Raw genomic sequence first — 13082 nt, forward strand, 5'->3', positions numbered from 1 at the left:
TAAGTAGCACCAGGCGTCGTCAGATGTTAAAGCCGCCATGCCTCGATGCTTCGACGAACCTCCACAAGCCAGCTTCTTGGGCTGCTTTTTTGACTGATGCGACTTCGTCCAGGTCTACAGCGCGATTTATCTCACTATATCGCACGTCTTTCTTAGCCGAAGGTGAGACTTCAACACCGCCTGGCTCAACAACGCCCTGGCTTGCACGGCCGCGCCGCTCCTTGCCTACATGAGCTCTTGGAAAATACTGCTCCATAATGTGCACCATGATGTCTTTGCTCACGTTCTCGGCGAGCCACTTCACGATCTCTCGTCCTTCGTCCTCCATGCCGGGCATCACCAGGTGTCGTACCAGCACTCCCTTCTTTGCGATGCCATCAGGAGTGAAGCAAAGATCACCCACTTGCTCGTGCATGGCCTTGATACTCTCCATAGCCACCTTTGTGTATCCGTCCGCCTTGAGCAACCGACGGCTCGTCGCGTCACGCCACACCTTGAAGTCCGGGAGGTAAATGTCCACCAGGCCATCCATCAAGTGTATGCTCTCGAGCGAGTCGAACGACGACGTGTTGTAAATGATGGGTATATGGAGACCGAGATCGCGCGCGTGCAGAATCGATAGGCAGACCTGGGGTACGACATGTTCGGGTGTAACGAGGTTGATGTTGTGGACGCGGCCCACGTCCTGCAGCTTCATGAACCACTCGGCGAGTTGCTCTGGTGTCAGATCGAAGCCATTGCGCTGGTGGGCTATATCGTGGTTCTGGACACGGCGTTAGTGCGCATGCTACGACGAAGGACAGGGCAGCATACCTGGCAGAACACGCATCTCAGGTTGCACCCAGAGAAGAAGACGGACCCGCTACCATTGTGTCCCTGGAAACAGGGCTCTTCTGGTCGGTGTCAGCATGAGCACGCCCTGAAGATATCAGCTACCAAGGTTTAACCTACCACCGAAGTGAGGAGCGATAGTATTGACTTTGACAGTCTCGGCTCCTATCAGACACGTGCCTGTCGTCTCGTAACGGTTGACACCGCACAATCGGGGGCAGAGATTGCATTCGCGCAGGTGAGCATACGCCAGTGATCGCTTCTTGGCGGCTTCCACTGAGGAGAGCAGCTGATAGCGCGGTATATAGTCGTCCAGTAGGTAAGGCGGCGCGAGGTAGAGGTTTCGTCGGAAGGGCACAGCTCGGGCACGGACCGAGGGGCGTCCAGCAGCACCAAGCTTCAAGGCGGGTCGCGTTCGCCAGCTGAAAGCCATTCTAGCAGGCCCGAAGGGGACATTGAGTTGGTAAGACAACGACGCGTAGGGTCAACGCGTGGTGGGATGCTGAGGTTTAGGTGCTGCAGCCATCGCGATGACGACAACCCCACTTGCCGAGGCTCTAAAGCCGCGCTATCCCCGGATTGTCCCATCCCCAAGTACTTTGAAGAGCATCAGGAGGCTTCCAGGAGCGACTCTCTGTCTCTGAGTACTCTCACCATCGACCCCGCCTTTGTCCCACGTTACCGTCCTACCGCATCTCACGCGTTTAGAGTAGTTGACCTTCGCAATAGCTCCGCGCCGAAAGCTTAGTCTGCGAATGGCTGTAGGTTGGTAGCACACCACCAATGCTAGGTCGGTGGTTTGCTTTGGCACTATATCCAGGAACGAGCGAATGTCTTTCAGACGAACCTACTGGATGGAATCATATCATGGTTTCGTGATACCTTCCCCGCCCGGAGCCTGCCCAGGTGGGAACACCGGCAATAATTGACCACACGAATGCAATACTCTAGAATGATCTATTAAAACCACAAGCCAATACACTTCGAACAGCATCGTGCGCCGTGATAGAGCGGTGTGAACAGACTAAAGAGCTGCATTACCATCACTCACGCCCACATCACGCGCTTCTGCGTCATATTCATCCTCTATTACTACTAGAATGCGGATTCAGGTAGGACAGCTTAATATGATACTCAGAGGAAGTGGTGTGAGAATACAGATCTGCATAGCTACCCCAACATGGCGCTTGTCGGGCCTAGTCGCTGACAGCCCTCAAGTGCTCATAGACGTCTTCACCGTTGGCAGAAACAAGCTTGCCCATTTGGAGAAGCCGAGAAATCCGCCCAAGACAGCATCTTTAGCAACCCACCAAATGCGATCGATCAATTGCTGTAGCTACCCGTCTGGTACCCCGACAATACCCACGTCTCGGTCGCCAATACCAGCGTGCCTTGCCGACACGCGAATGACAGCTTCGTCGTACTTTGTACTGTTTCCAAAAGTGGATTCATCGCTGCCTTGTCGAGCAATACGACCACGTAATCGTGCCACTTGGTCTTGGAGTCGCTCTTGCCTTCTTGGGTGGATCTTGTTTTGGTACTGCTCGGTGTGGTGCAGACCGCGACTTCCCCAGGCACAGCCAATGCGACTTCCTAGCTGCTGGTAGACTGTCACTTGCCTCGCACAAGAAAGTCTGCAAGGACGGCACAGCCGTCATGTTAGCTTGTTAGCCAGCATCGCCCAAGCGTCCCCACCTCACTACCACTGCACTTCTTCCTCACGTATAAGAGCATCACTGAAGCATCACTACTTCAGCATCCACAGCTTCAGCTTCCACACATCAGCATCTTCCACCCAATCATCGACCCTTCAAACATCAAAATGCGCATCTTCGCTCTCCTTCCCGTCCTCTTCGGCCTTCCCGCCTTTGCTGACCTGGTCGAAACCAAGTTCCCGACATTGCTTCTGCCCATGAAAAGCTCCCAGCCGGACACCGCTTTCTATACCCAGGATGACGCGACCGTCAGCCGCAATGTAAGTGTCCACAAAACCTACATCATGAGCTTGCCAGCTACTAACCCATGGGTCAGAACAAGACAGACACCGAACAATGGACAGCAATCAACTTCGACGTCCCCCAGATTGACAACGTCAAGATCTGCCGCCTGCGCTTTCTCATCAATGTCGACCCCTTCAAAAACGCTCCACTTACCCTCAAGGGCGAAGCACCCATGGCTATCAGCATCTCTCGCATCGAAGCCAAGCTCGTCAACGGCCGCAGTACCTGGAACAACAAGCCCGCCATCACTGAACACTACGATGCCTACACGCTGACGGCGAACGGCGCATCCGAGGTAGTCAGCAAATGGTTCGAATGTCCCATGAAGAAGGCCGCGCAATTCGTCATTCATCCGGCTAGCAAGAGAGACTTGGAGCTCTACTGGTTTGAGCTGAACTATGGTGCCAACGATGGAGGTCCACACGGAGTTGTGCTGGAGATGCACGATTAGGTGCGCAGGCTTCGTATCACATCAGCGTGAGTGGAGACGGACGGTTGGCAGGAGAATGAGTGGACGGGTTATCAATGGTGGAATTGTCTCTAGAGATCCTACTATTATCCTAAAAGCAGCACAATAAACGCGTTTTCGATACCATGCTTCACAAATTCACCACGTTATTCATCATCCTTCGCCAATGCATTGGCTACCCTCTCCCAGGCCCTCTCCATCAAACCCACTCGTTTTGTGCTTTGCACAACACCAGTTTGCTCGATCACTACAGTTGCTGTAGAGTTCAGATCGGCGAACGGTGTAATCTGATGCGTCAGATCCGTCAACTCGACTACTTCGTTGCCTTGTTCGTCGAGTCTTTTGATGACCACGATGCCGGGTGGGTAGCGACTCGAATGCGCGGGCATGAAGGTGTGTAGTTCGATGACGCTGTCGGTATGGGTCCATGACTTGAACGAATTCAGTCGGCTGTATGGCTCAGTCGGCTTTGGCTTTTGGGTTTTGTAAGGCGTGCCGTGTTCGACATGGGTGGTGTTCAAGGTGGTTGCGATAGTGGATGGCGATGTTGAGTAAGTTGACGGCGTGAGTGTTGAACACATGTGTGGCGTCTTCGAATGAGACTCAGGCGTTTGTGTCGCTTGATCAGCGTAAAGGTGTTCTCGCGTCGCTCTTCTCCTTTGTCGTGATGACTTGTGTGCGTTGCAAAAGTGGCTGGGCACTTCACTGCGAGCGGAGATTTCGTCGGCTTTCGATGATACAACAGCACCATCGCTACCAGACTCTTCTTCTTCGCCGAAACCATGGTAAGTAGATCCATGACTGCCGTGAGGGTGCTGACACGGCGAGCCCATACCCAAGCAATTGGTCCCTAGAACACGAAAACAGCAACACACGAAAGTCGAGCGCGAATCCAAAATGCAAACAAGAACCAGAGGGGCTCTCCAGTTCATGACCAATATATCCCTCAAAGACGGCATCCACCAATTCCTTTCCAGTTGGCAGTTGCGTTATGGTTGTAGAGAAATACCGCACGCTAAGCCCGAATGGTTGTATCTCCAGGATCAAATAGGGCGTGGTAGTATGTGGCGTTCGGTAACGAATGACATTTCAAGCGTAGGATATGAACGGAATTTCAGTCTAACTGAAAATGTAGGGTATGGAGTATTCGCCATATGCGGGAGCACTTTGCTTTGGCTTCTTCGCTTGCTTAGCGGTATCCGGTTCCTTTTGGAGGCAGTGCGATGTCTTCTTCGCTAGCTTCTTCACGCGTGTCCAGATTGCTTGATCAAGGCAGTCGTGCTTGTGGCTTATTTCACCAGCATCTCTGGCGGTATTCTCTTCGATGCGCTTGATGTATGCGTTGTCGCTTTCCTTGGTGGGTGTTTGGCGAGAGGAGCGGTTAGAGGTGCCTGTAGGTCCTTGAAGCCCAGTTGAGATGTTGTTATGGGCTTTAGTCGGCAGAATGTGGGCGTGGCTTTCGGTGGGAAGATGTGGTGTGAAGTACTTCATGATGGCTAGTATGGCGGTGGTGATTTCTGTGGCTGAACCTCTTTAGTATGGTTATTTGAGTTGGGAAGTATGAAAGATCTCTTTAAGGAGAGAGAGACCAGTTTATATAGTTGGACTTGATGAAGTGCTGGACGAAGTTCATGTTGCGGAAGCGAGGTGTGTACCATGGTTGCTGAACATACCCAACAACGCCGCGTACCAATGAACTGGAACTATGGACCAGACAAAGTAATATCATCCATTTCCATCCACCAGAACTTCGGATTACAGCATCACTTGTTCGTGTTGTGATTCGTCTCTTCCTCCTTTGTCGTGATTGGTGCGATCTCGCCGAAGAATGGGAACTAACCCCAATTTGGAAATATTTGCTAGCGTCTGTAGATGCGACTAGCATTTGTAATACTCAGGATGCGGAAGAGAACATTGAGAAAGTATAAGTAGGGGTAGGAACTGCAGAATTGCATTGAGCAGAATAGCCGTGTCTCCTTTTCAACCTTCGTTGACAATCTTCTACATTCAGTTCAAAGTCAGGACTTGTCATCAGCTCACCATGTCTACCCACTCCGCCGTCGCAACAGTGGCTAAGAAGGCGCCTCTTGAGATCATCCAAGTTCCCACTACAATTCCGGAAGCGCAGCAGGTCCGCCTTCGTGTTGAGTGGACTGCTTCTACGCCCTTGGATCTGCACCAAAACGACGGGGCTTTACTCGTAAAGCACCCTCAGGTCCTTGGTGACAGTGTCGCTGGTACCGTGGTCGAAGTAGGAGCGGGAACCAAGAGACTGAGGATTGGAGACAAGGTGTTCGGCTTTACCTGGAAGACCCAAGCTCAAAAGGCCTATCAGGAATTCTGCACTACAGACGAATGGCTTCTGGCCAAGGTAAGCTACACTGCATTTTGCTCATCTGTCATCGGAATGCTAAAGTATTTTAGTTACCTGAAGGCTTCACTCCAATGGAGGCTGTAACGCTTCCGAATAACTTCGTAACCGTATTCCACTCTCTCACGACAGACCTGGGCCTCAAAATACCCTGGCCGAAACCTGAGTATTACGTGCCTGACGATGCCGACTCCGCGATATTGGTCTGGGGTGGCTCCTCGTCAGTGGGTCAATTCGCCATCCAGATTCTGCGCTACTACGGTTACAAGAACATTCTGGCGACAGCGTCTCAGAAACACCACGAAAAGCTACGCATCCTTGGCGCGCACAAGGTGTTTGATTATAACAATCCAGATGTCGTTGAGTCTATCCTGAAGTCTGGTGGTGACCGCGGAGTTCCACTGGTCTATGACTGCATCGGCAGCCTCCAGGGTAGCATCGCACCCATCGCCAAACTGGCGAAGAAGGGTTCCAAGGTCGCCATACTACTACCCGTGGTCGTGCGCGACTCGACCGAAACTGAGGATCCAGAGTATGAGATGGATGTGGGCAAAGTGGCCAAGTGGAATGACGGGGTCGATGTGAGAGGCGTGCGTACACATTTCTATCAAGACGTGAGTTTTACCGATTTCTTGTCAAAGAAACGCAGCTAACACTCCACAGAATGAGTTCTTCAAATATCATCTTCAGCCCGACATCATGCCAACTTTGTTGAAGAATGGTGTTGTGACTCCGCAAAAGCAACGCATCGTTGAGGGCGCGACGCTGCTGGAGAGGGCGCAGAAGGCGATGGACATGCTGAGGCGCAAAGAAGCGAGCATGGAGCGTCTTGTCTGGCGGGTCAGCGACGCATAGTTAGCGATGATAAACCGTTGTTATATCTCGTGTGAACCTGCAAGTTCAGTGAAGAGGGTGAAGAGCCAGATGGATGGTTGACCCGTGGCTGAATGGATGGCTGGGCATGACGCGCTTACCGAAACCAGCCGGTAGCGCGCCTTGCGCACGTGCGGGCATCTCTAATTTGAACACTAGTCACAGAAACATTAATTAATTAATTAATATTAGTTTAACGCTAATATTATAACCTTCTAAAAAGTATTTTAGTAAGTACTACTAAGAAGTTATAGTAGTTATATACTACTTTATAAGCCTATTCTAGAGTATATATATATATTAAAAAGAAGAGAAAGGCTTTTAAGTACCTCTTATACTTATTATATTTAGTAGTAATACTACCTTTTAGTAGTATTAAAGTAGCTTACTACTATATTAAATAAAAATAAATAAAAAATAGTAAATATAAATATAAAATAATAAGAAAATAGTAAATAAAAGTAAGTAATAGTAGCTTTTAGGCTACTAGTACTTTACTAAAAAATACTAAGAAATTTAGTAAGTTCTAGTAAAATTTAAGTAAATTTATAGTATAATTATACTACTATAGTAGTTTATTACTTTAATAAAGAATATAAATTTATTAGGCTAGCTTATTAATTCTTTAAAGTACTTAAGCTTTTTATTTTATATACTAAAGAAAATATCTAGTTAAAAAGACTAAAGTTAAAATTTTACTTACATTCTTTTATAAAAAATAATATATTTAGAAGTTTTAGCTCTACTATAAATATATTTTAAAGTTATATCTTTATAGTTAAATTTTTAGTAATACTAAGTAAAGTCTTTATACTTAGAGTAAATTATTAAAGCTTTAGCTAGTACGTACTAAAGTAAAGTTAGTATAGTTAGTAGCTATCTAGTAGCGTAAGATAGTTACTATTATAAGTACTAAGTAAATAGTTTATCTCTTTTAGTATTTTACTAGTATTAGTAGACTTATTCTAGTAGACTCTAACTAATTAATTTAATACCTAAGTATATAGAGTTATTAGCTTAACTAAATAGTAAATATAAGTCTTTAGTCTTATTATTTACTATTTAGTCTACTAGTTTATTTTTAAAGATACTAGTATATCTAAGTACTTACTATACTTATATATTATAAGTATTTATAATACTATATATTTATAAGAAAGCCTATTAAAATAATACTAGTACTTATTCTTAAATACTCTAAATAATAAAAGTACTATTAATATAGAGTATAATCTTCTAGTAGCTAAGTAGAGTAAGAAAAACTATATATTTAAAACTTTTATAAGCCTCTATTACTTCTATATTAAATATATAAAAAAAAGAATATAATAAGCTCTAGCTAGTTATTAATTTAGTTTAGTCTTAGTAAATAGCGTATCTATAAGTTATAGTCTTTTAACTTTTAATTTATTACTTAGAGCTATCTAAGAAGATAGTTACTATTATTAAGCTAAGAGCTTTCTACTATACTATAAAAGTAGCTATAGCTTTAGTTTTAGCTTAGCTAAAAGTAGAGTTTTCTTATAAGCTTAGTAAGAAATATTAAATATTAGTTAAGATTAGTCTAGAGATAGTAAGTAGAAGCTAAACTATTTATTAGACTTTAGATTAAAAGCGTTAGTAACTTTTAGCGCCTCTACTCTATTAAATAAAAAGTAGTATAATTTTATTTACTAGTAAATAGAAACTATTTATACTTAGTAGGTATACTAATTATTAGAGCTTAATCTCTTCTAGAGCTACTACTATAAATAGTATAGTAGCTTCTCTTAGTATAATAGCGTTTAGTATAGTTTACTATACTAGTAGTATAGCTTTTATAGTAGTTATTATAGTGTAGTTTATTATAGCTAAATACTATCTAATATAAATACTAACTATAAGCTCTTAAGAAGCTCTAATAATTTATAAGTTCTTTATTCTTTCTTTATACTACGCTTTAGCTTTATAAAATAATAATAGTATAATATAAATTATAACTACTTTATAAAGAAATATAGTAGATAGACTATAAGTAGTATTTATAAAACTTTAAAGGTAGTAGAAAATCTTTTAAGTAACTACTACTTATTTAGTAATATAAGTTTTAAAGGTTAGCTTTTTATTAAACTAAACCTCTAGCTAGTAAAAAGTAGCCTAGCTACTATTTACCTTAAAAGAGATAGTATAAATTTCTTAATTATTAAGCTAGATAGAGAAAGAAAGTAGGCTTTATTTTCTTATTAGGTAAATTAGCTTAGTCTTTTTAAGAGTAAATATAATTTTATTTACTACTCTTTATTTATTAATAGACTTTAAATTAAAAGCTAGTAATATAGTACTCTTATCTAAAGAATAAGTAGTTCTATAAATATAGATATTATTAGTATACTTAAAGTGTAATTATTAGTTTTAGTTTAAAAGTTTAGCTAGATAGAAAGTATATAAAACTAGTAATAGTAGTAATTCTTAGAGTATTTTATAGTGTATAAAGTAGACTAGAGTAGTAGCGTTTTCTAGTCTTATATAAATAGTTTTATTAAATAAAAATTTTTAAATAAGCTTTCTAAGAATTAAAGGCTAGCTCTACTCTTTAAGTTATTAAAGAAACTAATTCTTAAGTAGTATATTAAATACTTCTTAAATATCTATAGTAGCTATAAATATATACTTATATCTAGACTAGGCTATTTCTATATTATAGATAAAAGAAGTAACTAAGTTTATAGCTAAGCGCTTAGATAGCGTACTTCTATACTATAAGCTAAGAATATTATACGCTATAGTAATATAAACTATCTACTTTATAATAATTTAGTTAAGACTTTTACTTATATATAATATAAAAGTAATAAGTTTTATTAAGTAGAAAGAAAACTTATCTTTCTTTCTAATCTTTAGAATTATAGCTATTTTTACATTACTTTATATATCTCTATAATAAGCTTTAGTAAAATATTCTTAGTAAATAGTGTATATAAAGTACTTAATATATAACTAGTATACTTTAAGTAATTAAATAGTAATTTTATTAGGCCTAGAGAAGGTACTAGAGACGCTAATTATACTCTTTTTAACTTTTTCTATTAAAATATAAGTATTCTAGAGTAAATACTTATTAGATAACTTATCTATAAAAGGTAAAGGCTTAGAAAGATTATCTTTTACTAAAAAGTAGTTTAGTATAGCCTTTTATAGAGTCTTAGCCTTCTTTAAAGATATAGTAAAAGTTTAGCTATTAATAATTAGTAAAGTATCTATTTAGTTATATATTATTTTATACTATCTAACTAGCTTATAAAAGTTCTAGTTAGAAGTATAAAAATTAATATAGTATTACTAGTACCTTTTTTTAGCTTTTCTAACTTTAGTAAAAAATACTTTAGTAGTATTAGAAAGTAGCTTACTATTAGAGGCTTTATTTCTAATATAAGCTCTATATAAGGCCTAGTATTTATCTATCTACTAGAGCGCTAAGTAGCTTAATTTATAAGCTAGCTTACTAGTAACTTTAATAGTATTATTTATAGCTTTAGTAATATCTACTATACTATTCTTAATTTATTATACTATTAGGTTATAGCTAATAAGTCTAAGACTAATAAGATTTAGTTTAACTAGCTTAGTAAACTAGAGTAAGTTATAGTTAAAGACATAATAGTAATACTATTCTAATACTTATTAGCTATAGCTAAATAAAATAGTTACTAGAGTATTATAGTTAGATCTTAAATATAAAGTAGCTTATACTAAAGTTCTAGTAAAAAGAATATTTAAAAAGAAAACGTTAATAATATACTTAGCGTAATAAGTAAGCTTTTTAGGTTCTCTAATAAAAAGAAGATTATTTTAACTAGCCTAGTAAGTAACTTCTAATCTACTATACATAGTAATAGACTTTAGCTTAAAAAGTTTATAATAAGCGTTTAGGTTCTCTCTAATAAGATAATTAAAAGAAAAAGTTAAAGAGACTAAGTAGTATAATATTAAGTTATCTAGAGATTATTAGTAGAAATTTAAAATAAAGTATCTATTAACCTTAATCTATAAAAGGTTTTTACTAAAATAAAGCTATATAATATTAGCTTTAAAGCTAAAGACTTTTTAGATATAGATTAGAACTTATAAGTAGTTATATTTTTAAGTTTTAGAGTTATTTTAGCTAATTACTAAAGAAAGTATATAGTAGCTTAAATAGATAGAAGTCTAGGTACTAGTTATAGTAAAAGATTCTTAAATATAAATAATATTAATTTTAGTGTTCTAAGTAAGTTAAAGAGTAGAAATATAGTAAAGTAAGCTTTTAGCTATATTAGACTAGTAAATTTAAAGCTAGCTATTATAGTTTTATAAGTAATTACTATTATTATTTAAAGGCTATTTTAATATAAGTTTAAATCTATACTTATTTTAGTGTCTATATATTCTATTAAGAAAAAGTTAGTATACTTAGAGTTTTTAGGCTTAAAGCTTTTAGTAGAAAGTTAGTAAAAGCTAAGATCTTATATTAGCGCTACTAATTATTATAGCTTAGAAGATTTTAGTACTTTAGACTTACTTATTAATTTCTATCTAGGCGTAGTACTTATAGAATAGCTTCTTTTATTAATACTTACTATAGTAGTACTTTATACTAGAAAACTAGATATATTATTAGTAGTAATATTAATAAGTATTTCTTTAAAGGCGCTTATTAGTAGTATTACTATAACTATAGTAGCTACTAATATTATATATTAACTAAACTATCTTATAGTTATTAGTATTTTTTTTATAAAGTATACTATTTATTTATTAACTTATAATAAAGCTACTAAATAGTTAGAGTAAATAGCTTTATAAAAGCTATAGTAGTTAAAGTACTTTAGTATATTTTAGTAGCTTTTAATTAGTTTTTTATATATAGCTATAGGCTTACTATACTTAGAATAGTAGACTACTTTTATATAGTTTATAATCTTATAATACTCTTAATAGCTAGAGTTATATAGTAAAATAAGTAGGTTCTTTTAAATTTTCTTTAAATAGTTACTCTAGCTAAATAGATAGAAAGTATAAACTAGAGTAAAGAAAGAAATAATTTATATAATTCTTTTATTCTTCTAAAAGCTATACTATAATAGTTAAATACTTATAGATTATACTCTAGTCTATAAAAGTACCTTATTATAAACTTTAGTTAAGTAAGTAGAGATAAAGCTATTTATAATTAATCTATAGTAGCTATTAATACCTTAAACTATATAGTTAACCTAGCGCTTAGAAAGCCTAGTATCTTTACTTTTAACTACTTTAATTATAAGTTTATATAGTTTTTAGTTTATAAAATAAGCTTTAATATCTTTATTATAAAGTATAATAGTCTAACTAGTTTTTATAGTCTTAGCCTAAAGTATATTAAATAAAGTAATTTTATTTTTAATAGCCTTTATAATAGCTTTATATATAGTAAATAAAGAAGCTTATTATATATATACTACTAGCCTAAAAGTAATAAAAATATAATTATTTATAAGTAGTAGATAGGCTATAAAGCGTAGTACTAGCTTTACTATTAGTACTACTTTTATTTTAGTAGCGCTTCTTTATAAAAGTATAAAAATTTTTAAAGTCTTTACTATCTTTATTTAGAAGTAGTAAAATAAACTAGTAAAGGTCTTAGTATTACTTCTAGAGACTAGTAAAGAGTTAAATAATAAGTAAATAGCTTTTAATATCTATTTCTAGAGTTCTTTAGTAATAAAAAGCTAAGTAAAGTTAGTAAAATAATCTAAATAGCTATTAATAGCTATAGCTAAGTTCTAAATAATATTATAGTAAGTTTTAGTAGCCTTTTAGTTTATTTAAATACGCTAGTAAATAGTATTTAAAATAGCTTAGTATCTTAATAGTATACTTTTACTAATAAGAGCTATAGTATAATTAAGTTTATACTATTATTTCTTATTAAAAGTATATAAATTTTTATAAGCTAAGCTCTTAAAGTTATTTTATTAAGTTTAGAAAAGCTATACTAAGTATAGTAAACTCTTAGGCGTAGCTATATTAGCTATTTTAAACTATTTATATATAAGTATAAATATTTAGTTAGCTAAGGTAGTTAAAGGCTACTACTATAAATTAATTAGTATAAAAATATTAGTAAAAAGTTAGGGTTCTAGAATTCTAAAAACTTAGTGTTTAGTAAGTTACAGAAACATAAACGAGTGAACAATCCCAATTAATGCGCAATACAACCAGCTACCCTCGGTGGTCTCTTTCATGCTGTTTATCCGTCACTCGGCGTTGATCGTATGCCTCGGCATCGCCATGATCACTAGTCGATGTCCAGGTCGGTGGTAGATGCGGAAGCTAATCGAACCCGCATGCTGATCGCTACGTTACGATGGAAGGTGAGGGTATATTTGAGGGCCCAAGGCTATAAAGAGATATGGCTAAGCTTTCTCGGCAACGGTGTACCCCATGTCTTTGAGAAGTCTACGAGCAGACAAGCTATTCGAAGTTCGCAGAGCTTGTGTGGCCTTCATGAAGAGGGGCAGGTTGTGGCCGACCGCGTGCG

At 37.7% G+C, this 13082-nt stretch overlaps 4 protein-coding genes across 4 annotated transcripts; 2 read left to right on the forward strand and 2 right to left on the reverse strand.

Moving 5' to 3' along the window:
* Positions 1-19: 19 nt before the first annotated feature.
* On the reverse strand, positions 20-1264 carry J4E92_009213 (uncharacterized protein; the record flags this gene model as incomplete). Its single annotated transcript, XM_051500562.1, has 3 exons — positions 20-763; positions 814-893; positions 952-1264. 3 exons carry the CDS (start codon positions 1262-1264, stop codon positions 20-22), a joined length of 1137 nt encoding a protein of 378 aa, XP_051349134.1.
* A 1389-nt stretch (positions 1265-2653) lies between these two features.
* Positions 2654-3282, forward strand: J4E92_009214 (uncharacterized protein; the record flags this gene model as incomplete). The annotated part of the gene is made up of 2 exons (XM_051500563.1): positions 2654-2806; positions 2863-3282. 2 exons carry the CDS (start codon positions 2654-2656, stop codon positions 3280-3282), a joined length of 573 nt encoding a protein of 190 aa, XP_051349135.1.
* Positions 3283-4419: 1137 nt separating this feature from the next.
* On the reverse strand, positions 4420-4791 carry J4E92_009215 (uncharacterized protein; the record flags this gene model as incomplete). The annotated part of the gene is made up of 1 exon (XM_051500564.1): positions 4420-4791. The coding sequence occupies one exon, from the start codon at positions 4789-4791 to the stop codon at positions 4420-4422; it is 372 nt and encodes a 123-aa protein (XP_051349136.1).
* A 550-nt stretch (positions 4792-5341) lies between these two features.
* On the forward strand, positions 5342-6526 carry J4E92_009216 (uncharacterized protein; the record flags this gene model as incomplete). The annotated part of the gene is made up of 3 exons (XM_051500565.1): positions 5342-5671; positions 5725-6285; positions 6335-6526. 3 exons carry the CDS (start codon positions 5342-5344, stop codon positions 6524-6526), a joined length of 1083 nt encoding a protein of 360 aa, XP_051349137.1.
* Positions 6527-13082: the final 6556 nt, after the last annotated feature.

This window comes from Alternaria infectoria (genome assembly GCF_024043175.1).
Source record: "Alternaria infectoria strain BMP 0036 chromosome Unknown scaffold_22, whole genome shotgun sequence".
Lineage (NCBI taxonomy): Eukaryota > Fungi > Ascomycota > Dothideomycetes > Pleosporales > Pleosporaceae > Alternaria > Alternaria infectoria.